The sequence below is a fragment of the Cervus canadensis genome, chromosome 10 (genome assembly GCF_019320065.1).
Source record: "Cervus canadensis isolate Bull #8, Minnesota chromosome 10, ASM1932006v1, whole genome shotgun sequence".
In the NCBI taxonomy this organism is placed as follows: domain Eukaryota; kingdom Metazoa; phylum Chordata; class Mammalia; order Artiodactyla; family Cervidae; genus Cervus; species Cervus canadensis.
The window spans coordinates 35,629,297-35,655,517 of record NC_057395.1 but is presented as its reverse complement, the minus strand read 5'-3'; the positions used below and the strand labels follow the sequence as shown (position 1 = coordinate 35,655,517).

General features: G+C 38.5%; 1 protein-coding gene and 1 non-coding gene across 9 annotated transcripts in view; both read left to right on the top strand.

The window, feature by feature from the left end:
* ZEB1 (zinc finger E-box binding homeobox 1) overlaps positions 1-26,221 on the top strand; it is a 195,106-nt gene that overhangs the window by 135,612 nt on the left and 33,273 nt on the right. For 5 of the 8 annotated variants that reach the window (XM_043479269.1, XM_043479264.1, XM_043479271.1 and 2 more), the window contains exons 2-3: positions 3,977-4,177; positions 24,596-24,658. In XM_043479269.1, coding sequence (XP_043335204.1) covers positions 3,977-4,177; positions 24,596-24,658 — 264 coding nt within the window. The remainder of the gene's footprint in view (positions 1-3,976; positions 4,178-24,595; positions 24,659-26,221) is intronic. The other 3 variants (XM_043479270.1, XM_043479265.1, XM_043479267.1) reach the window with 1 other exon arrangement.
* Positions 7,988-8,112, top strand: LOC122449083. Its single transcript, XR_006271896.1, has one exon. It is a non-coding gene; the product is annotated as a small nucleolar RNA U109 (small nucleolar RNA).

Here is a 26,221-nt window from a genome sequence, read left to right as displayed (position 1 = left end):
TTTATAAATGTCCTGCATTATTCTCTCTGTGTTTCTGATGTGGGAGCTGTGTAGTTTGAAATTAGCTCTGTGGATCCACCAAAGGATAGATCCAGACACACAGGCTTGCATGTTATCTGAGTTATGATAATTAGCATAAGTGATTTTCACTACTTTCTCTCTTAGTACTAAGTGACTGTGAAGCAGAAGACAGTGAGAAGGCTTATTGGTCTATTTTTCTTTTGGATTTTTCAAGTTTTATTCCACTTATTCAAAACACACTTCGGGGAAAATTCACAAGATAACAGTAAAATATATGCAGTCTCTGAGTTTTTGTTATGTGGCTTATAGTCATCCATACTACAAAGGCAGCTTCTACTGGGGTACAGGAAGGAGTTTTGCTAGAGCCCTAGAAAGTGACAGATATTCACAAAGAGGACTTCAGCCTACAGTTGATTCAGACGGAATGAAACAGCTCAGAGTAAAAAGAACTTAATGAAAACTATGAAGCATGCAAGTAAATATTTAAACCATAATGTATATATATATATATCTTAAAGCCCAATTTTTTGAAACTTTTCAAGCCTCAAATACTCTTAAGTGTACATGTAAATATACAATCTAGAGTTAACCAGACAGCCTACAGCCAACAAAATTGATATTAATAAAGCTAAACTAGAGTATATTGTATTAAAAGGCAAGAATACCATCAATGCAAACCCATGGCCTGCAAGATATTGAAAAGGTACTAAAACCTCCTTTTAGAAATTAGTAGGAGTTTCAGCTATCTACGAACGTCCAAGCAGAGTGAGAGCTTTGCACTGAACCAGACCTTGCATGGCAGCCAGGTCTAGTGAACTACAGAATCAGTTAATCCTCAGGAAACATTAGCTGCTGTGTTCAGATTTTCGTTTGGAGCATATAAATGCCTTTATATACTGTCTCAACTTTAAATGACTTCAGTAAGGCTTTCAGTCGGCTACTGATAAGGAGCCCTGGAAAGTAAAAACAAGGCTAATAGCGTTTTACATCATTTGTCAGTAAGATCTCTCATTCAAGCACGCACACCCGACACACTTCCCTGGTGCCCAGTGGTAAAGAACCTGCCTGACAACACAGGGAACATGGGTGTGATTCCTGATCCAGGGAGATCCCACATGCTGCGGGGCAACTGAGCCCATGAACCACAACTGAAGCGCTAGCCCCCAGGGGCTGCAACTGCTGAGCCCATGTGCCGCCACAACTGAAGCCCGCATGCCCTAGAGACCATGCTCCACAACAAGAGAAGTCCCAACAGTGAGAAGCACTTGTACCACAACTAGAGAGTAGTCCCCGCTCACTGCAACTGGAGAAAGCCCACACACAGCCAAAAAGACCCAGCACAGCCAAAAATAAATAAAATCATAAACACACACATTTGTATCTTACTCTCAGTTAAACGCTTACTCTCACTGGGAAACGCTCTTCCAGCTCAGACTGTTCTTTGAGAATCATGCTCTTTCCCTGTCACAGTTTCACAATTTACTTTGTTCGTGGCGTGACTAGAGTGGAAGGAATTCCTGTGTTTTCATAGCTACTTAAATAAGTTTTCCTTGGATTCAGCAATTCTACCCCTACCAGTGTATCTGACAAATTATTTAAGGAATGTCCAAAGATGTATTTATAAGAAAATTTATTACTACATTGTTTACAATGCTTAAGCACTAGAAAAAAGCTAAATTTTGTCTACAGATGATTGGTTAGATTCTGTCTGTACAGTGAAATGCTGTGTAGCCGTTGAGAGGAAAGTGAGACAACTCCATAGAGCCTCGCATAGAAAAGTTTCCGGGATACGTTACTACGTGGCACAGAAACTGCGTGGCAGAGCAGTATGATGTGAGCCGTATGTGCTTGTCAGACGCGCGTGCACACACTGACACACAGGGCTTATAGTCAGTAGACGTGTGCGGGCTGAGGTCTGCATTACAGTTAATAGCATAAAGTGTATAGAATGGGCTTCCCAGCTGGTGCTAGGGGTCAAGAATCCACCTGCTAATGTAGTACACAAGAGACGACGGTACGATCCCTGGGTCAGGAAGATCCCCTGGAGGAGGGCATGGCAGCCCACTCCAATATTCTTGCCTGGTGAATCCCATGGATAGAATCCATGCCAGAGGATACAGTCTGTAGCATTGCAAGTGACTTAGCAGCAGCAGCATCGTATAAAATGCTTAGTATCATGTCTGTGTGTGTGTATTAGTCACTCAGTCGTGCCCAACTCTTTGCGACTCCAGGGACTGCAGCCCACCAGGCTACTCCGTCCATGGGATTCTCCCGGCAAGGATACTGAAGTGGGTTGCCATTTCCTTCTCCAAGTATCATGTCTACCTAGTGCATAAATTGATTAATAAATCTTTCTGTTATTTTTACCTTGAAAGAGTGGGTTGAGGAAGGAAAAATTGGAGGAGGGGGCTTTTACTAATTTTATATGTTTTGTATTGTGTGAATTTTTTACAGTGACATTATTACATTTACATTACAACTAGAGAGAAAACTATTTGCTCTGGGGAATGATCTGGGGAAATGTATTTATTTCAAAGTATTAAAGACACAAGACTTGATATTTTTCCTCAGATACGGAAGAGTTCCTAATGTGGGCAGAAGGGTACCTCTGGTATTCTTTGGGACAGAGGGGTCTTCCCCAGGTCTGTTAAAGTAGTTTTTGAGACTTTTGGTTATTAGTTCCTACCTTGACATACACACCCCTACTTTTAGATTGTGTTTCTTCTTTTGTGTTCTTGGGTGTGTGTGTGTCTATGTGTGTTTATATGGGGAGGGGTGTGTACATATATATATAGCCCATGTCATTTAAGCATTTAGATGATTATGTTCTTTCAAGAATGATTGGAAATTTTAAGGGAAAAATGGAAAGAATAATTAAAAGCAATTAATGTTTAGCTACATGAACAAAGCTTATTTTTTTCCCCTTCAATTTTAGCAAGTAACAACCACCCTGCAGATCGTTGAAAAGAGCTATTCCAGTGATCATATCCAGTGAAGTTCTAAATAATTAATCCAGTTAGAGTGACTCTTACGATGACTCTGGAGGAAAAATATTGACTGGACTATATTATTTGTTTTGGTTCTGTGAGCTGTGGTCATTCAGAATAATTATATATCTTTATAATGCTGGTGTTAAACTTTATTGAAGTTCATTGAAAAGGTAGAAAAGATGCCCATTTGAAAAGTGAACATTAGGTTTCTTTTTTGACTTGCATATAAACATTATTTACATATAAACATCACTTAAATCATGTCTGAATTATGTGGAAATTGGGTTATATTGGGTGATTCTTTCTAAAGCTGGTATGGGATTAATCGAAAATGCCTGGACCTAATTGACAACTTGAGAATACTGTTAAACTTGATGTTGCATTGCCGTTTTATTAGGGAAGATGAACTCTTCTCTTAATTTGTAGTACTCGAAAGATTTGAAGCCCTCATTCCACCTAAGCAGTATCATGTAACATAAGCTTTCTATAACTGGCAAAGATGTTTGATGGAGTGTTTAAGAACACAGAATATGGAGCCAGACTCCTGGGGTTCAAATCCCTGCCCTGCCACTTCCTAGATGGACAAGTGACCTTCCCTGTGTCTTGGTTCCCACTTCTGTAAAATAGGGCTATAAGCAGTAGGCAGTAGATAGATCCTCTGTTCATAGGGTTGCTAAAATGTTGCTGTAAGAATCAAATTAGTTATTCTTTATAAAACACCTGTACATACAATTAAGTGTTCACTAGGCATGGCTACTATTATTTGCCTTTTTTGTGTATCTACTAAGTGCTATATGTATGCATGTTATCAAATACATTAGTTGTTTACATTTTACAGTCTAAAATAAACTTTTATTGAGTGACAATCTATTTTAAGCACTTCTTAAAATTTCTTTTTACTAAGGTGTAAAAACTTATTTTTATACTAGTTGGTTTTGATTGATTGTTTCTTGTTTGTATTACAGTTACAAATTATAATACTGTGGTAGAAACAAACTCAGATTCAGACGATGAAGACAAACTCCATATTGTGGAAGAAGAAAGCATCACAGATGCAGCCGACTGTGAAGGCGGCGTGCCAGACGATGACCTGCCCTCAGACCAGACAGTGTTGCCCGGGAGCAGCGCAAGAGAAGGGAGCGCAAAGAGCTGCTGGGAGGACGATGGTGAGTTCAGTTTTTCTCATAATATTCTATTCTCTGGGTTTTTTTAAAAAGTGTATTAACTGAAATGATAAACTGGATGATAAGTTTGAAATGAACTACAGTTTATTTGTCTTGTTAATCCAGTGGTCCCCAACCTTTTTGGCACCAGGGACCAGTTTCATGGAAGACATTTTTCCATGGACCGGTGTGTGTTGGGGGGGCGGGTGTTTCTGGAGGATTCTCATAAGGAGTGCGCAACCTCGATCCTCACATGCACAATTCGCAGTAGGGTTCACACTCCTTTGAGAATCTAATGCCTCTGCTGATCTGACAGGAGGTGGAGCTCAGGCGGTAACGAGGTGGAGCTCAGGCGGTAACACAAGCGATGAGGAGCGGCTGTAAATGCAGATGACGCTTCATTCCTTTGCCTGCCGCTTACCTCCTCCTGTGCAGCCTGGTTCCTAAAAGGCCATGGACCGGCCCATTCAACTTACCAAAAAGTAGTTTCTGAAGTAGAATAACAGTTATTTCAACCATACTTGCATTTAGTATATTGAGCTATATAATATATTGAATTTTGTTAGTTTTTTATAAGCAGAATCAAGCTTTTCATACACTGTTGATATAGTTAAACCTGACTTTAATTTCATATCATGACCTCAAGTGGAGAATCTGCTTAGAAGCCAACATACTATATTTTTGTATTTTTTTGTTGTTGTTCAGTCACTAAGTCATATCACATTATGCAACCCTATGGACTTGCAGCATGCCAGGCTTCCCTGTCCTTCACGGTCTCCCAGAGTTTGCCCAAACTCATGTCCTTTGAGCTGGTGATGTCATCTAGTCATCTCATCCTCTGTCATCCCCTTCTCCTGCCTTCAATCTTTCCCAGCATCAGGGTCTTTTCCAAGGAGTTGGCTCTTTGCATCAGGTGGCCAAAATATTGGAGCATCACCATCAGTCCTTCCAGTGAAAATTCAGGGTTGATTTCCTTTAGGATGGACTGGTTTGATTTCCTTGTTATTCAGGGGACTCTCAAGAGTCTTCTCCAGCACCACAGTTCAAAAGCATCAATTTTTCGGTGCTCAGCCTTCTTTATGGTCCAACTCACATCCGTTCATGACTGCTGGAAAAACCATAGCTTTGAGTATCTGGACGTTTGTTGGCAAAGTGATGTCTCTGCTTTTTAATACGCTGTCTAGATTTTGTCACAGCTTGTCTTCCAAGAAACAAGCATCTTTTAATTTCATGGTTGCAGTCACCATCCACAGTGATTTTGAAACCCAAGAAAATAGTCTGTCACTGTTACTGTTTTTTTCCCATCTATTTGCCATAAAGTGATAGGACCAGATGCCATGATCTTAGTTTTTTGAATGTTGAGTTTTCAGCCAGCTTTTTTACTCTCCTCTTTCACCTTCATCAAGAGGTGCTTTAGTTCCTCTTCACTTTCTGCCATCCATGTCTTCAAAAATAAATATCATATGAGATCATGCCTCCTAGGAATAAGGTAAAAAATGGATATGAGGCCAGTTTATATGACTTTTCTTTTACTGAACCCATCCTGAGTGCTCAGGGTCAGTGTTGTGTTGGTTTTTTTTTTTTTTTTTTTTTATTCTTTAGTGCAGATACACACGCACAGTACCTTACATAATCTATTCTAGAACACATTGTCCAGAGGGAAGTTAAACATCTCTGACCTGTAGTTTCAAAAGGAACAATATGCAAACTGAATGACTTTGTCCACCTCTCCTAATCTCCACTGTCCCTCAAAGATCATGAGTAGTGGTCAGGTCAGTGATTTATTTTCAAAGACTTTTTGTATTTTCTGAAAATAATTTTGTACAAGCCAGGAAACCCAAGTGTTTTTGTACCATGATCTCTCTATCCTGAGTTTTTAGTTTCTTTTGGTTCTTGAGCTTCATACTTTCTGGAAGAGAAGATCACAGCTAATTTTCATGTTCCTGGTTGCCTGCGGGATTTGAATCCAGACTATGCCACATAGCAGACCAGGGCCCATGTAGCCCAGCTTGACTGCATCCTCCTAGACTCAATTTGAGAGCTCCAGTTCTTCTTCAGTTTATCTTCCTGACATTTGGACCTTACATTGTCTAAACTCCTGTATTCAATCTGGGTTAGGTGATATTTCTCCTGCTTTTTGTAAATATACTTTTGAAATCAGAGCAACCTGGAAGTTCCTTCTGAGTGACACTTTGCTTTTTTTATTTTCTTAAACATTTCTTATGTAAAATATGAATAGAGATTAAGGAGTTTTCTGGGCTGGCCCATGTATAAGGCATCTGGGAAGCAGTAAAATAAGATAATCACCTAGTCCCTTATTAACTCTTTTAAAAAAAAACTATAGAGACCTCTGCTTCTAGGGAAATGAAATGCATATTTTTCCCTGTTTCTCATGCTAAGTACAGCCAGAACCTCTGGATATTACATGTAAACAAACCCAAGAAGACTGTGGAAGGTGGAGAGAAGATGGGCAGATTTCCTAGGACCCAAGGAACAAGCCAGTCAGTAGTGAGTCCCCTGGGGATCAGAACCTCAACACTTGGTAAGAAGAAGGCTGTGCACACCAACTGCTCTAGTCCAGCCACAGGAAGACTGCAGCCCTGTGGCCCATGCCCACCAGTGGGGATCCCAGGCTTTGGCATCGACTGAGCAGGGCACACACCCCCCCTGCCGTGGTGATGTCAGAGACCAACTAGGGAGATGGGGCTTTGCTCCCCTCTCAGCAGCAGTGACAGTGGACATGCCCTGGAAACCACGTGGAAACCTGGCCTTCCATTCCGCCTCCCCACAGTGGTGATAGGCATCTTGCCCTCTCCTGCTGGGAAGCCTGGTGGGGACTCACAGCTTCCACCCTGCACCACCCATGATGTCAGTGGAAGCCATGTGGGGCAATGATAAGACACCCTCGCCCCCTGAGCCAGCGTGGAATCAGAAGAGCCTGGTGGGAGCCTAGATCCCACCCATTTAGCCATAAAGAGCCGGCTTTCTCCCCAGGCAGGAATAGAGGCTGAGGGAGGAGCCCAGACCTGCCCGCCATGGCCCGGAATGACACCCTGAACACCTTCCCACGGGAGATCTACGGTCTCTGTGTCCCAGCAGAATAACTGAATGTCCCAAGTGTCATTCACAATTCACTCATTGGAAAGTCTCCACTGAAGCAGAAAAGACAGTTAACAAGCACCAACACTGGGGTGGCAGAGATGCTAGAATTATTGACATGGATCGTCATGATAAAAGCGCTTCAGCTCCCAATCGTGAGCGTGCTTCAAATGAAAAAATGCAGTCTTCACAGAGAAATAAAAATATAAGGAAGCACCAGATGGAAGATTTAGAACTGAAAAATACAGTGACTGAAATTCAGAGCCTCAGCACACAGACCCCATAGCCGTGCGGGAGGACGCAGAAGGCATCAGCGATGTAGTCGTGGGGATAGAGCCTGCGTCCCTTGTGAACAGCAGAGCCAGGCTGCAGAATGTAGCCGAGCCTGAGCCACTCCGCTGGGTCCCATGTGCCTGTCATCAGAATTCCAGGAGAAGAGGAGGAGCCTGAAAACTTATTCCAAGAAATAATGGCTGCAATTTTCCCAAATGCAGCAAAAAGACAGGAGCCTGCATCCCAAACAGGATAAATCCAAGGAGACCCAGGTCACAGTGTGTCATAAGCAAACTAAAGCCAAAGAAAGAATCCTGAAAGCAGAGAAAGAAGGTACATATACCTTTAGGGGGAAACAGTTTAAGTGCCAAAAATTTCTCATAGGAAATCATGGAGCCAGCCAGAAACAGGAGACCTCAAATGCTAAAGAAAAGAATTGTCTTGCACATGGACGTGTCTGCTCCTCATTCCTTTGGAAGCAGGAATACATGCTACATTAAAAAGGCGTTCTCAGGGCTGCCAGCCTTATAGTAGAAGTTGAGTAGTAGTATATTTCTCCTGCATTAAAAGAAAATGTCAACCCTGGGATTCTGTATCCAGAGAAGAGATCTTTCAAAGATGAAGAAGAAATCAAATGAAGGAATATGGAGAGGGTTTGTCCCCAGCACACCTTCCCTAAACGAATGTCTGAAAGCAGCCTCTGAATAAAAAGGAAATGACAGAGAAGAAATCTTGGGCTATCAGGAAGGAAGAAAGCACAATGACGAGAGTGAACATATGGCCACATGCAATAGAATATCCTTCTTGTCCAGATTTTCTCAATTATGTGTGATGACAAAGTGGAAAACATGAGTAGGGGTAGATAAAATGAATGAAATGGAGTAAATGTCAATACTTTCTAATTTGTATTGTGTATAAGCTCCCTCAAGTTATATTTGACCAAATCTTATGGTAAATTTGATACCCAAGTCACAGGGAATTGCACATTAATTCCTACCTGAACATAATTGTTCATTTGAGCCACAGTTGTTCAGTGTGCATTGTTTAGAGAACATGCTATGAAGATAGTGAAAACTAATGAAAACTTCTCTAAAAAATGAGCCCTCAATTTGAAGATACATTCATTTCATAAACAGACTACATAAAGTGCTAGTTCTGGGCTTAACCTCACCTCGTTAAATAAGGTTTATGTGTGTCACACCATGTTCAAAACAATCTTGCCTGACCAGGTAGAACAAGCCAGTAAGTGTAAAACCATTCCTCTGGTAAACAATGGGAGTTTAAAATTTCATCTGCAAAAAGATGCACAGCTGATCTGCAGCCCTGCCCAGGGATGCAAGGCTGCCCAGACTTTTTGCTGGACTATTGGTTCAGAATCCTCTGTAAATTAATTTAACTTCATGAATATCCAGGTTAGTAATTTTTAATGGTTCATTCAGTTGGTTACAATTAACTGACCTTTAATCATGCATTCCACTGAAGGTTTATGTAATGAGGCCTCAGATCCAGAGCAGTTCTACCCTTGAATTGTTTTATGACTCCTCAGGATGGTCCTTGTGGCTGAATTTGAAAAATTATCTGTCACATTGGACCTGGTTGACCAAACCAGCCTGCTCCCGGAGCAGAAACAGAGCACCTGAGTTACGGCCAGAGGAGCCGGCACCGGGGGCAGATGGTCCCCGGCCGGGTCCCCTTAGCTTCTGTGCTGTCAGGAGGCCCGGCTCCACTGCTGCTCGGTGTTCTTTACTTGTTGGTGCGTCCTATTAATCAGCCACTACCCAAGGTACAACAAGCAAAAAGCCAAAGAAGTAAGCTACAGGAGCCACACTGTCTATGCCAGTTGGTTTCCTGAAAGACTAAGAAAAGGGGGAATAGTGAAGAAAGCAGGCAATGACATTCACCTGGGGCAGAGATGAGCACGTGAAACTGGTAACAGATTTGCAACCAGAGTACAAATTGTCAATCTTAAGTGTACTGGGAAATATTATATGCTATCAAAATGTTAATTATGCCATAAATGCCTTTTAAAATCTTACCTGTGAATGAGGTCTCAAGTTAGGATCAAGTTCTTAGAAGGATTAAGAGAAACAATGTTTTCATTATAAAACTAAATAAACTAAGACATGTTCACATCTAAGAATGAGATTTCTAGATTCATTAAGTCCTGTTGTCTTAAAAGACATAAACTTCACTCTTTTTTGGTAGGAAAGCTAGTGTAACTTGGCAGTGTTCCAGCATATCATACTTATCTGACAAGAGCTCCTTGTGGTTCAGCCAGAAGCTCTCATGCTTGTGTCAGTTAAACGTTTTTAAATATGCATGCTCTTTCAGGACACCTGTTTCATAGACCTTTTATTCCTTTAGCTTTTAAAAATTACATGAAACTAATCCAATGGTATACAGTATCATTTAATGGACTGGCTATCTCTTAATGCCTTAAAATGATCTCGAGAGTGACTTAACCATTTTTCTGACTTGAAAATTTTTAACCTCTATAGAAATGCACATGTTGACAAAAATGCCAAGTCAATGAAAACTTCTTTAAGATAAAAACATACAAAAGTCTGATCTTACAGTTATAGCAATAAAGCTTTTTTGAGTACAAGTTACAATAAAATGGCAGCTTAGACAATAAAGAATCCACCTGCAATGCAGGATACCTGGCTTTGATCCCTGGGTCAGTAAGATCTCCTGGAGAAGGGAATGGCAACCCACTTCAGTATTCTTGCCTGGAGAATTCCATGAACAGGGGGGCCTGGTGGACTACAGTCCATGGGGTCGCAAAGAATCGGACACGATTAAGCAACTGCTGCTGCTGCTGCTGCTAAGTCACTTCAGTCGTGTCCGACTCTGTGCAACCCCATAAACAGCAGCCTGCCAGGCTCCCCCATCCCTTAGATTCTCCAGGCAAGAATACTGGAGTGGGTTGCCATTTCCTTCTCCAATGCATGAAAGTGAAAAGTGAAACTGAAGTCACTCAGTCGTGTCCGACTCCTAGCAACCCCATGGACTGCAGCCTACCAGGCTCCTCCGTCCATGGGATTTTCCAGGCAAGAGTACTGGAGTGGGTTGCCATTGCCTTCTCCAATTAAGCAACTAACACTATAATAAAATACAATAAATAATCTATGCAAAGAATGCCTCCATCACTAAATAACTCAGTATTGAACCAAATTATCCTCGTCTCAAGATTTAGCCTCACCTACCCTTTGGAACCTTTTTCAACCAAAGGTGGTGTGTGATGTGGAAAAGCTCACCACGCAGCTTCTTGTCTTCTTTGTACTGCTGTGTCTCCTGAGTGCCACTTTTGCATCTATAAAATGAAAAAACTGGGCCAGATGACCGCAGAGGTCTTTGTTTAGCTCTGCTCATAACGGGATCCAACTCCATTTGCACTAAATGTGCAGCACTAGCATTTGAGTGACTCTAAATGCATAAGCATTATGAGGTGGCCCAGGGGGAGGAGTCTGGGCTCTACCTACAGTGGGAACCTCAGCTGTGCCCACTGCCCTCCTGAAAAATCCCAGCCAGTCAGACGTGTGCCTGGACGGAGAGCAGTGTGTCGTCACTCTATACTCCTGTGTCGTCAGCTCTACAACACATGTTCCAGGTATTGATTTCCAAGTTACTTAGGTTCTTGTCTTCCCCCTCCCCTTCGGTGTGTCGTGTAATTCATTTGTGATACAGCTAGGTTCCCTTGCTAAATCTCTATTTCATTTTATGTTCTGTCTGCTGGGTGATTTATTTGGGGGAGGGGCGGATTGTCCTGGCTGTAAAGGTGCAGGAAGACACTCAGAAAAGCGTCACACACCCCTTCCTGTCCCCGATTTCCCTAATAAAAGTGCTACTTACAGAGGTATGCATAATTTTGAGACTACTTTATGTATATAGTGTACTCTGAAATTGAACAAATCAGTAACTGTGTTGAGGATAAGGAGACCCAGGTTTCTCACTGTCAGCAGGAAGTTACACACAAGGGGAAGAAAGGAGGCTGGGATAAACCCTGTGGTGTCTGATTGAAATCAGAGGTATTAGTGTGATCTCATGGTTCTTAACGTCTATGAAGACAAATAAGAAAGTACACATGCCTGCGTGCAGGTGTCAGTGCACACGCGTGTCTCCCAGCTCTGTCTGCTGAGAAGGCAGGGCGGCAGTGACAAACAGCAGCAGTAAGCGTATCCAGCGCCCAGATCTGCAGAATGACCGTAGCAGGACTCCTTGCAGAAATGACTGATTCTGGAACCACGGGAGAGGAAATGTAAGATAAGCCTGGAACATGAGTAAGAAAGTGCTAAAAAACATTTATGAAGGCATATCAAGAGACACAAGAGCTAACTTGAAGGAACGCCCCATGGCCAAATCTACAACAATTTTGGCAGCAAAATAAATGATAGTATTGGATTATAATCTATGAAATGAAATAAATGTCAGTGCATCCATATGGATACAAATACTTAAATACATGGAGGAGAAGGGAAAGCTCTTCCTTATAGTATAATTCTAGTTGTAAACTAAGAAGTAATCAGGGGAGTGGAAAATCACCATTAGGCAAACACCTTGGTAATTGTGGGCAAGAGCCGTCAATGGTTGCTAAAGTTAGTGGGTGCCAGTAACATGAGGAAAAAGATATTTGCATAATCTCAAAGTATTTCCCCACCAGAAAATTATAAAGAAAGGCATAATAACTGGTATAAATAAACCTGACAGACAGCATCTTAACCAGGTGATGAAGGTTAATGCCACCTTCATCAGGTCATGCTGACACCATGCCTTGGCTATTATAAATAATGCTGCAGTGAACATAGGAGTACAGATACTTCTTGAGATAGTAATTTCTTTTCCTTCAGATACATACTCAGAAGTAGGATTTCTGGATCACATGGTAGTTCTGTTTTTAATTTTCTTGGGGAACCTCCATACTGTTTTTCATAGTGGCGGCACCAGGTTACATTCCAAATAGTGCACCAAGGGTTCCCTTTTCTCCACATCACCAACACCTTGTCTATTTGATGACAGCCTTTCTAACAGGTGTGAAGTGGTATCTCATTATGGTTTTGATTTACATTTCCCTGATGATAAGCGATATTGAACACCTTCTCATGTGTATTTCTTTGCCATTTGTATGTCGTCTTTGGGGGAAAAAAAAAACAAAAAAACAGTCTGTTCAGGGCCTTTGTGTGCGCTCAGTCACTAAGTCCTGCCTGACTCTGCGTCCCCATGAACTGTAGCCTTCCAGGCTCTTCTGTTCATGGGATTTCCAAGGCAAGAATACTGAAGTGGGTTGCCATCTCCTCCTCCAGGGACTCTTCCCAACCCAGGGATCAAACCCACGTCTCCCACATTGGCAGGTGGATTCTTTACCACTGAGCCACCAGGGAAGCTCATTCAGGTCCTTTGCCCATTTTTAAGTCATTATTTGCTTTTTTACTATCAAGTTTTAGAAGTTCCCTGTACATTTTGAATATTAACCCCTTTTCACTTATATGGTTTGCAGATACCTTTTTCTGCCGCACAGGTTGCCTTTCATTTTGTTAATCATTTCTTTTGCTGTGCAGAAGCTTTTTTAGTTTGATGTATTCCTTTATTTTTTATGTTTTTACTTGTGCTTTGGTGTCATATCTAGAAAATCACTGCCAAGATCAATGTCAGGGAGTTTTTTCCCCTATATTTTCTTCCAGGATTTTTATGGTTTCATGTTTCACATTGAAGTCTTTAACCCGTTTTGAGTTAATGTTTGATAGTGATATGAGATAGGGCTAGCTTCATTCTTCTACATGTGACTGTCCACTTTTTCCAACACCATCGATTGAAGAGACCACCTTTTGCCTATTGAGCTTTCTTGGCTCCCTTGTCAAGTATTCGTTGACTTTAGTGTATACATGGGTTTATTTCTGGGCCTTTGATTCTTTTCCATTAGTCTATGTGTTTTCAATGCCAGTACCACATGTTTTTATTACTATAGTTTTATAGTATAGTTTGAAATCAGCAAGTGTGATACCTCCAGCTTTGTTCTTATTACTCAAGATTGTTTGGCTATTCAGGATCTTTTGTAATTTCACATAAATTTTAGGATTTTTTATTTTCTGTTTCTGTAAAAAATGCTATTGGAATTTGGATGGGGATTGCATTGAATCTACAAATAGCTCTGGGTAGTATGGATATTTAACAGTATTAATTCTTCTAGTTCATGAAAACAAGATATCCTTCCACTTATTTGTGTTTTCAATTTCTTTCATCAGTGTTTTACAGCTTTTTAAATGAAATTGTGTTTTTATTTTTTAATTGGAGGAAAATTGCCTCACAGCATTTAGTGCTTTTATTTCTTTGGTTAAATTTATTCGTATGTATTTGTTAGTTTTGATGCTATTGTAAACAAGATTTCATTTATTTCTTTATTTCATGTGGTATCACTATATAGAAATGCAACTGATTTTTGGATGTTGATTTTTTTTTTAATCTGTATAGGTATTCTTTGATTTCTTACATTAGTATTTTATAGTTTCAAAATGCAGATCATTAACATGTTTTGAGAGACTTAAACCTCTGTCTTACATTTTTGAAGGGAAAAGCTATTGTGAATATTTTGTTTTTAAGCTTCCATTTGTTCCTTCTCATTAATCAGGGTTACATGATTGGGCAATATGATTGAATTTTGTGTGTTGCCCTTGTATCCTGCAGACTTGCTAGTTCTAAAAATTCTTTGGAGATTCTTAAGATTTCTATGTAGACAGTTTTCTCTTCAAATTGGGGTCGTTTTTCTTCCTTTCTAGTCTGTATACCATTTATTTCTTTTTATTAGAAAATGCCAGGAGTGGTAAGAGTGGACATTTTCCCAGTCTTAGAGGGAAAGAAAGTATGTGGTCTTTTGCTTTAAAATATAATGTTAACTGTGGATTTATTGTAGATGTTCTTTATGAAACCATTTTCATCTCTAGTTTGTTGAGAGTTTTCATCATGAATAGATGTCAGATTTTTTCAAATGCTTTTTCTCTGTCAGTTGATATGATCATGTGGTTTTGCTTCTTCAGCCTGTTAACACAGTGAAATGCATTAATGGACTTTCCAGTATTGAACTAGCTTTAGATTATCTGGAAAGCCCCTCTGAGTCATTGTGTTTTCATATATTGCTGAATATGACTTGGTAATTTTTGGTTGAAGATTTTTGTGCCAATGTTCATGAGAGATTCTGGTCTATAGGTTGGTTGGTTTGTTTTTTTGTAATATTGTAACATGGCTTTGGTATCAAGGTCATATGGGCCTCATAAAATTAATAGGAAAGTCTTCCTTTCTCTTCTGTTTTCTTAAAAATATTATTTAAGTGCTGTTCAGTAAATGTCTGGTAAAACTTAAAGTGGACTTACATTCTGACCTAGAATTTTCTATTATTTGGGGGGAAAGATTTTAAACTACAAATTAAATTTTTAAAACAATTACAGGAATATTCAGATTAGCCATTTGATCTTGGATGACTTGCAATAATTTCTAGTTTTTGAGGATATAGTCCATTTAAAAGTTTTCAAATTCATGTGTGTTAAGAGATGTTAACCTTACAAGACTGCTTTAAGGAAAATAGCTCACAATTACATAGCACTTACTGAATGTCTGGTACAATACTAAGCATATACTGTAGTGATGTAATCTTCACAGCTACCCTAACTACTGTTATTATCCTCCAAATTTATATTTTACAAACTGATTATGAACTGCCTCACAGATTTCATAATGGATATGTAAAATTTTTCATTTAAGTGTAATTACAAACAATCTAATTTCTAGCACATTAAAAATGACGTTTTTAAACACCATTCATATGTGAAATCCATAGCAATTTAATACTTCCATTAAAAAAAAAATGAATAAACTCTTCTTTAAGAGTCAGAAATGTATATCTTAATGTTTACTTCTTGAACTCATAGCCCTTTTTTAATATCTTCTGGCTCTGCAGTGATCCCCCTTTTTTTAAAAATTTTTTTCATTTATTTTTATTAGTTGGAGGCTAATTACTTTACAGTATTGTAGTGGTTTTTGTCATACATTGACATGAATCAGCCATGGATTTACATGTATTCCCCATCCTGATCCCCCCTCCCACCTCCCTCTCTACCCGATCCCTCTGGGTCTTCCCAGTGCACCAGGCCCGAGCACTTGTCTCATGCATCCCACCTGGGCTGGTGATCTGTTTCACCATAGATAATATACATGTTTCGATGCTGTTCTCTCGAAACATCCCACCCTCGCCTTCTCCCACAGAGTCCAAAAGTCTGTTCTGTACATCTGTGTCTCTTTTTCTGTTTTGCATATAGGGTTATCATTACCATCTTTCTAAATTCCATATATATGTGTTAGTATACTGTAATGGTCTTTATCTTTCTGGCTTACTTCACTCTGTATAATGGGCTCCAGTTTCATCCATCTCATTAGAACTGATTCAAATGAACTCTTTTTAATGGCTGAGTAATATTCCATGGTGTATATGTACCACAGCTTCCTTATCCATTCGTCTGCTGATGGCATCTAGGTTGCTTCCATGTCCTGGCTATTATAAACAGTGCTGCGATGAACATTGGGGTGCACGTGTCTCTTTCAGATCTGGTTTCCTCAGTGTGTATGCCCAGAAGTGGGATTGCTGGGTCATATGGCAGTTCTATTTCCAGTTTTTTAAGAAATCTCCACACTGTTCTCCATAGTGGCTGTACTAGTTTGCATTCCCACCAACAGTGTAAGAGGTTCCCTTTTCTCCACACCCTCTCCAGCATTTATTGCTTGTAGACTTTTGGATAGCAGCCATCCTGACTGGTGTGTAATGGTACCTCATTGTGGTTTTGATTTGCATTTCTCTGATAATGAGTGATGTTGAGCTCTTTTCATGTTTGTTAGCCATCTGTATGTCTTCTTTGGAGAAATGTCTACCTAAAGAACAAAAGACCTATACATAGAAAATAAAACACTGATGAAAGAAATCAAAAGGACACAAAAGATGGAGAAACATACCGTGTTCATGGATTGGAAGAATCAATATTTGTCAAAAATGGCTATACTACCCCCAAAGCAATCTATAGATTCAGTGCAATCCCTATCAAGCTACCAATGGTATTTTTCACAGAACTAGAACAAATAATTTCACAATTTGTATGGAAATACAAAAAACCTTGAATAGCCGAAGCAATCTTGAGAAAGAAGAATGGAACTGGAGCAATCAACCTGCCTGACTTCAGGCTCTACTACAAAGCCACAGTCATCAAGACAGTATGGCACTGGCACAAAGACAGAAATATAGATCAATGGAACAGAATAGAAAGCCCAGAGATAAATCCACGAACCTATGGACACCTTATCTTTGACAAAGGAGGCAAGGATATACAATGGAAAAAAGACAACCTCTTTAACAAGTGGTGCTGGGAAAACTGGTCAACCACTTGTAAAAGAATGAAACTAGAACACTTTCTAACACCATACACAAAAATAAAATGGATTAAAGATCTAAATGTAAGACCACAAACTATAAAACTCCTAGAGGAGAACATAGGCAAGACACTCTCCGACATAAATCACAGCAAGATCCTCTATGACCCACCTCCCAGAATATTGGAAATAAAAGCAATAATAAACAAATGGGACCTAATGAAACTTAGAAGCTTTTGCACAACAAAGGAAACTATAAGCAAGGTGAAAAGACAGCCCTCAGATAGGGAGAAAATAATAGCAAATGAAGAAACAGACAAAGGATTAATCTCAAAAATATACAAGTAACTCCTGCAGCTCAATTCCAGAAAAATAAATGACCCAATCAAAAAATGGGCCAAAGATCTAAACAGTGATCCCCTTTTCATTCCTGATATTAGAAATTTATAGTTTCCCTCATTTTTTGTCTTTTTTAATGTCTGTCACTGTTTTTGGTCTTTTCAAAGAACATTTTACTATTTTATCTATTCTTTTTTCACTTGTATTGATTTCTGTTCTTAATTCTTCTCTCTGAGTTTATTTTTCTCTTCTCCCACTGTTTACCATGGTAGCACAGTTTTGATTTGAGTCCTTATTTTATAACATAGGCATTTAATAATGTAAATTACCCTTTAAGCACTGTTTTTGGTACATTCCACAAGTTTTTATATTTTCTTTTTCATTTTTCTCTTTGACCCAGGGATTCCTTAGAAGTGTGTTAATTTCCAAAGTGTTTAGAATTTTTTTCCTCTTTTTCCTACATATGTAGTTTATATTCATTATGCTAAGAGAACATACTAGGCTGGCCAAAAGTATGTTGTTTTGGCCAACTCAGTACTTTAAATTTTATATATATTTTTAAATGTGTTTTGTTGTATGATCCTGGATGTGATCTGTCTTCCTGAATCTTTTATGTGCATTTAAAAAGGATCAGGTTGAATGTTCTATAAATGTCAGTTGGTTCTAGTGGTTGTTAATGCTGCCTAGTTCTTTATATCATTGCTGACTTTCTCTCTGCTTGTTCTATCAGTTAATGTGAGGAGGAGTATTGAAGTCTCCAGTTATAATCATAGATCTGCTTTCTGTTCTCTCAGTCTCCTGATTTGAAGCTTTGCTAGTTTCACACGTATTTAAGATGGTTATATCTTCTTGGTGAATTGACTTATTATGTTTCTCTGTATCTCTGGTAATTTTCTTAGCTCTAAAGTCTACTTTAATGTTAAAATAATCACCCTATCTTTCCTTTCATTAATGTTTGCATGGTATCTTTTTCTATCCTTTTACTTTTAACATACCTACATCATTATATTTGAAATGACTTTATATTATAAATGATATTATATATTATGATAAATGATATATAAATGATATATTTGTAGAGAGCTATAGAGGGAGCTTGGTTTTTAAAATCTCTGTCTCTTAATTGGCTTGTTTAGACCATTTATATTTAATGTAACTTTTGGTATTTGGATTTAGGTTTATAATTGTATATTATTTGTTTGTTTGTTTTTTCATTTTTCTATTCCTTTCCTGTCTTTTTTGGACCATTTGAATATGGTTTAGTATTCCATTTTCACTTATTTATTTCATTTTTGACTGTATCTCTTTGTATTGATTTTTTTAATAGTTGCTCTGTAGATTTGAATGTTACATACTTTTCACAGTCTACTTAGAATCAATATTTTACTACCCCAAGTGAAATATAGAAACCTTGCACCCACATGGATCCCATTGCCCTCCTTACTTTATATTGTAGTTGTAATGTAGTTGTCATTTCTTATATTCTCCTTCATTCCTGACATTTCAAGTTTCCCTCTAACATCATTTCCCCTTCTTTCTGAAGATCTTCTTGTAGCAATTCTTTTAGATAAGGTCTCTTGGCAGTGAACTCTGCTAGCTCTCTTTTATCTACAAATATCTTTATTTTACCTCCAGTTCTGAAGTATGTTTTCACTGAATGTAAAATTTAGGGTTGAGAGACTTTTATTTTCTATTAGCACTTTAAAAACATTCCACTTCCCTAAGGAATCCTTAATTTCTAATGATAAATTTGCTGTCGTTTCAATCATTGTTCCCTTATATCATTTTCTCTTACTCTTTTCAAGTTTTTTTTGTTGTTTTTTTTTTTAGTTTTCAGAGTTAGTTTGATGATATGGGCCTAGATTTGGAGGGCTTTACCCTGTTTGAGATTCAGTTAACCTCTTGAACCTATTAATTTGTGTCTTCTGTTAAATTTGGGAAGTTTTTAGACATTTTTTCAAATTGTTTTTTCTATATCATTCTCTTCTCTTTCTGTGATTTCAGTGACATGAAAGATATTTTCTTGTTATCCTATCCATCTAAGACTCTCTTAGTCATTTACTCTGCTTTTCAGATTAGGAAATTTTCATTGATCTGTCATCAAGTTCACTAATATTTCCTCTTTCATCTCTATTTTACTATTGAGCCTATCAAGTGGTTTTTTAAATTTTTTGTTACTGTATTCTTCTAAAATTTTCTTTTGATTCTTTTTTTTATAGTTTCTCTTTGCTGATGCAAGTTTGCTGAGACTTTCCTTCTACTCTTTTCAAGAGTGTTCACCCTTAACTTCTTGGAGAACCTTTATAAAAGCTGTCCTATAATTTCAACATCTGTGTTATCTCAGTGTTGCCACGTTTTCCCATAGAAGCTGTGGTTTTCTTGGTTCTTTGCAAGCCAAGTAATTTTGGATTGTATCCTGGACACTTTTGAGTATTATCTTATGAGATTCTTGTTGTTATTTAAATCCTGTGGAGAATTTCTGTACTTCCGGTTTAGCAGGCAATTCAGTGTATCAGGCTGTAAGTTCCAACCAGCTTTTTGTGGGTTGTGGTCCCAATATAAGTTCGGTTTTCAAGCCTTTGCAGTGCTTCTCAGATCTGTACCATGCAGAGGAATGATCTTATCCCATGCTTCAATTCTCAGAGTCTGTGATCAGATCCACATGAGGGAAACGTGGGATGCACCCAGGAGTCCACAGACAGCTCTGTGCAGTTGCTTCCCCATGCTCCTCCCTCTCAGTGGTCTCCTCAGGACTCTCCTGTTCAGTCTTCTGTCCAAAATCCTGGGACTTTACTACCATACCTCATGCATACTTGCTACAACTATGACTGTGAGAGGAGCTGCAGGAAGATGGGGAGAGGGAGCTCAATGGACGCTTGTACCACCCTCTTCAGGCTCTGTTCCTTTAGCTGGAGGAGAAGGTGCCCCTCCCTTGGCTTTCAGGTACCCTGGGGCCCCTGCTTTCACCACGGTCTCTCCCACCACTGTGGGATGACCTGGGGACTGGGAGCCAAAATGAAAGATGGAAAAATCCATATTTCTCCCTTTCCTTCTCCCTAAGCCTAAACTGGAGGGCTTTTCTAGCATACTTCTTCCATGCTTCAGTGTCCATATCCGGCTTTTGAGCCACCCTGAACCCAGGCTAGGGTGGGAGGAATCACTTCCAGCTCAGTGGCCCCCTCTTCTTCCCCTGCCTGCTCTGGTTCACCTTCCAGAGTCTTCACACTGCCCCTCCATGCATTCTCCCAAGTGTTATAGCTGCATCTGGTGGGACACACAAGTAGCCTATCTTCATCTTCACCAAAGCTGACTTCAGGCATGTTTTTTATTTACCATTGTCTACATTAACAGGTTTTCCTGGAGGTTGTGAATTATATTTACTGGGAGGTTGATGGACAATTATACCAAAAATAGATTGATACATATGTAGAACCTAATGGATATAAGAAGGAAAGATGGAGCTATCTGGAAACATTCTGAAAAAGTATACAGTAAAACAAACATTTCATCCTTAATCAAAGTTTGAATACTTTAGGTTTGACTTCAGGAATTTCTCAGTGTTTGCTTTTCAGACAGTGTTACTGTAATAGGTTTCTCTCCTGTAACAGGGACAGTGGGGTGGGGCTAGCAGAGAGCAGGGTCAGGGAAGACTCACAAACTGGGAGACATGTGAACTGAGCTTCAAAGAAGTCAGATTAGTAGCAATTACTCAGATGAATGGGTAACAGCGTTCTAGCAGAGAACATAGCTTTAAGAAAAAGGCAGGTCTAATAAAAATAAACGGAAAAAAAATTTAAAAAGAAAAACAAAAAAAAATTAAATAAAAAATAAAAATAAAATAAAAGGCCCCGTATGAGAATAAAAAAAAGAAAGAAAGAAAAAGGCAGGTCTAAATGTGCTTGGTGTGTGTGTGTCATCGAGACAAAGACAAGAGCAGAAAAGGAGAATCTGGCTCCCTTAGCCACTCACTGTGCCTTCTTAGCTTGCTACAAAATATCCCCACAGAAACATGTGAAATGGTTAGAAACATCTTGGTATTAATTTCAGAAATACAAGTTTTAGAATTTAGAACATGTGTTAAATCATCAGTCCTGTACTTTGAATTATTCTATCTCGCCATTGATAGTAAGCATCTACATTTCTAATTAAAATCAAGTGCATCTGTCATACTTGTTTTTACTTACTAGGAATTTCATCCTTCAGCAAAATGAACAGGTGCTGTCTACTTTGATCTAAATGTGTGCTATTTGCTTTTGACTTTTTTAAAGTAAACTTTCCATTTTGAGATAATTACAGATTCACAATTGTAGATTTACAAATAATACAGGGAGTCTGTGTGCCTTTTACCCAGTTTCAAATGGTAACATCTTGTAGAACTGTAGTACAATATTGTAACCAGGATATTAATGTTGATACAGGTGAGATGCAGAGCATCCATGACCACAGGGCTCCCCACTTGCCTTCAAACAATCCGTCCTCTCCTCCTTTCCCCTCCTGCCCATCCTTAACCTTGGCAACCACTAAGCTATTCTCCATTTTTGTAATTTTGTCATTTCATTAATGTTATATAAGTGGAATAATGCAGTTTGTAATAACCTTTGGATTGGCTTTTTTCACTCTCCATAATCTTTTGGTGACTCATTGAAGTTGTATGTATCAATAGTTTGTTCCTTTTATTGCTGAGTAGCATTTCATGACTTCAGCTATCTTTTGCCATTCTTTGAAAAACTGAAGTCTCATTACCCTGCAGTTTGTCCTTTAGATACTTGCTTTGGTATTTAGACTAAAAGCCAAACCCTCAGGAGCACTCTGGTTTTCCTTCCTAAGTTGCACTTAGATTGGTCAGTCATAATATGTTGACATTATAAAGTCTTATAGGAGAAAAAAAATCTTAGGTACAAGTAGATTCAGTTACTTTATTCCTCTTATATTTCTTAAAACTAGAAGTAAGGTCAGAACACATGAGGGAGAATGTTGCTTGAGAAATATTTAGAACAGCCCCTGTTCCAAGATGCCCTCGTGCTGGTCCCTGGATGGAGCAGGGAGGGGCTACTGCGGGCAGTGATCTTTGGCGAGAGGAGAGTACCCACCTGACAGCCCAGCGCAAGCACCATTTCTGTTTCATTAGTTGACATGATTTTAGTTGTTGAACAAAAATTCCGCCCCCAGTAAAGAGGGGATGATTGGAGGCTTCCAGGTTTCAAACTGTGGTAAATAAGCATGGGACCCGATGCTGACATGTTACATTCTCATGTAAGTAGCCTAGATTTCACTCCAGCCGAAGGAATAATTTAATTGAATTGCAGACAGTGTTTAAGTTAGCTTTCACTGCAAGCAGTAAAATTAATAAGGTCCAAAATATCATTTTAAACTTTAAAATCAGTGATACCTTGGGCTTTCCTGGTGGTCCAGTGTTTAAGACTCTGGGCTTCCGCTGTAGCAGGCATGGGTTCAGTCCCTGGTCAGGGAAAGTTCCACATGCCATGTAGTACTGAAAAAGAAAAAAACAAAACTCCAAAATAAATAACTAAAAATCAGTGTTACCTTCCACCTTAGCAAGTCATAGCTCTGCCTGCTTCAGTTTTCATGTGAGGAGAAACAGCAAACACACATATGCAATAATAAATATATTACTATCGTAGTTACCCACTTGGCACACTGTTTATTATTTTAGGTTAAGTAGATGCTTTGGAGGAAGAGAAAAAAAATAAACATGGGAGACTTTCAGATGCTTAGCAAATACCAGTGTTTCTCATACAGTATTGTTAACACTTGACCAGGGATTTTTAAATTGTCATTTTGCTGATAGCAGATACAAAATGAGAATTCTTCAGCAGAAGTTAATCCCATCATTATCCACTTCAGACAGTGTTTTTCATGCTGATCTAAAGAGGTTTATGCATATTTTAACTATCACATAATGATTATCTTTAAGTAGTAACATAAAAGTTAATGAGTATAGAAAATCTGCCAAATAAATCCACCCAGTAATCCAAGACACTTATAGAAATACATGCTTTAATGTGAGCACAGGTTTTACTTGATTAGTGCTTTATTTCTCAATTCAATTATCAAACTTAAGGGAAATCTGAATCAAGATTTTTGATTGACATATTCAATGGGATTTGATTGGAGTGCAGATAACTACACAGTGTTTTAGCATGACTTTGTAAGTCTTCTGATCATAATTACATTATATACTCTGAAAGCAGTTTTTAACTTTTAATCTTTCGTATGTGCACAGGTTCTTAATAAACTACTCAATAAATAAAATGTACCTAAATATATAAAGTTTACTTTCTGCTTACCTAAATAATGTGCATATTGACTCTGATCTTATCAGCTCATTACAAATATATAGGTGTCAGAGGTGGATAATGTGTGTTAGTCGCTCAGTCGTGTCTGATTCTCTGTGACCCCATGGACTGTAGCTCTTCAGGCTCCTCTGTCCATGGGATTCTCCAGGCAAAGAATACTGGAGTGGGTTGCCATTCCCTTCTCCAGGGGATCTTCCCGACCCAGGGATTGAACCCATGTCTCCCACATTGCAGGCAGATTCTTTACCATCTGAGCCCCAGAGAAGGTGGATAACAGACATCTAATATGTTTATCGGTACCACTATTATCATTTATTACTGCTTACTAGTAGTTAGAATAATTAAGAGAGTGAAAGAAAAGGTATAGTCCTTAGCTGTTTGCTCTGGGCATGCTGCAGGTTGTCAGGGATTCAGTCTATAGTGACATAAGCCAGGGTGGAGGGGAGAGCGGGTTTTAGAGCCATTCAGACCTGCATTCATATTCTGCTTCCACCACCCAGTAGCTGTGTGTCCTTAGGCAGGTTCTTTAACCTCTTCAAGCCTCATGTTTTGGTGGGATTTTTTAATTTATAAAGAGAGAGTTTATGAAGGTTAAAGGAAATGAGTTGATAAAGCACCTAGCACAGTGCCCAGCACATAGCAATTTTGCTTCAGGAAAGAGATAGAAAAGGAATCCTACTGCCTGTAGGTAGAGCTCCTCTCCTAAAAAAAATACCATTAATAAAATCCCGGTATGCATATAATTCTAATATATGTAGAAGTCCACAATATATATACATTTTCATTCATTTTGCTTCTCTAAAATATGAGTTTTTTGAAAATGCTGAATTTCTTTAAAAAGCTTTAGCTTAGTAGGACATGTTACTGTACTTATACAAGGGGGGAAAAGTCCAAATCAAATATAACCTAAAATTTTCCTTTCCAGATTTATAGAAGTTAAATGTTGATGAGAGGGGTATCTGTTTTAATGCTTTTGTTGTTTGATTTTTAGCAGGAAAGGAAGGACAAGAAATCCTGGGGCCGGAAGCTCGGGCAGATGAAGTGGGATGTGCAGGTACTTTTGCCTTTTTCTCAAGCACTGTCATCTTTGAACAGCCTTTTGTGTGACTGGTTTTTGCATTTGTGAATCCTGCATTTAATCTGTTTCCTCCTCTTTATCTTGCCCCCCTTTAAACGTTTAAGTACCTAGGCATGTGGGGCACTGTATGAAAAGTTAGGTGTTTATATTCTTTAAATACACTGCAAGCTTAGATAGTCATATAATACAGATATTCATCTGTAATGATGATAAATATAATCTACAGATAATCCACAGAATAAGTGTTTGAATGATAATTTAAACTTCTGTCAGATTTTTACCATAGTTACAGAAATACAGATCTATTTTGAGTTTCATTATTAGTTACCAGGATCTACATGAAATTGCCCACAAGACTAAAAGCAGAAGAGAGAAAAATAAGCAAATATCATGGATTATCTAGAAATCAGATAAGAATTATGAGTATTTATAAGTGAACATGTCACAGCAAACAAGAGAATACACTTTTTCTTACCATTTCTGTGATTGAAAAAGGCCAAAATGAAGTTGAAAGTGAAAGTCGCTCAATCGTGTCAGACTCTGTGACCCCATGGACCATAGTCCATGGAATTCTCCAGGCCAAAATCTGGAGTGGGTAGCCTTTCCCTTCTCCAGGGGATCTTTCCAACCCAAAATGAAGTTGAATTATAGTAAACAAGGAAATTTGCTTCTAGGTGACTATATTAGTACATATTCTCCGAGACTTAAGGCTATTCCTCTATTATTGGATTCAAATCAGATTTAAGAAGGAAAAGAGTAAGTGCAAATCTTAAATCCAGATATTTCATATGATAATGTCCAATATATGATAATACCAGGCACTTATTACTTCTCATAAGGCAGTCTTCGAATGTAAACTTCAAAAAGAAATTCCAAATTATTAGAATATTTCCTTAAAATTCTGCACTTAAAAGTAGTGTAATTGTATTCTGTATATTCTACCATAGATTAGATATTTCTATCATATAGTTTTAAATTTTTTTTGTTTCTTCTTTGGCCTAACATTTATAGTTTTGTTTTTGTTTTTTTTACGTTTATAGTTTTTTGTTCTTTGCAGTACATTTTAGGAATATTCCACAGAGCCTTATAAATCACGTTGTGTTGTGTATGATGAGTGTATTTTGTAGTAATGTGTCAAAAATCGATTTTTACCAAAAAGCATCAGCTCTCCCATACTTGTCATTTCTATAAAACAAAGAGCAAGCCTTTGTACTCTAACTGAAAGTGCACTCCAAATTAATCAAATAATGGAATATATGATCATTTATGGTGCCACAGCCAAAGATTTTGTATTGTGCCTTTAACGTGATTATGTTGAACTTGCATGAATAATGTATTCAGGTATGCTTATTATCAAATATTTGTCAGGCTGACTTATACATTATATAAAATATTTAAACAATATATTTGTTGTTAGTAAAATAGTCTTAATGAACACAGAAGAATGCTGTTCATTACTCTTCTATTTAATGTTAAATTGTGACAACTCACATCACCAGGTTAGTAGAAGGTCTTCTGTAGAAGATCGTTTGCCCTTTG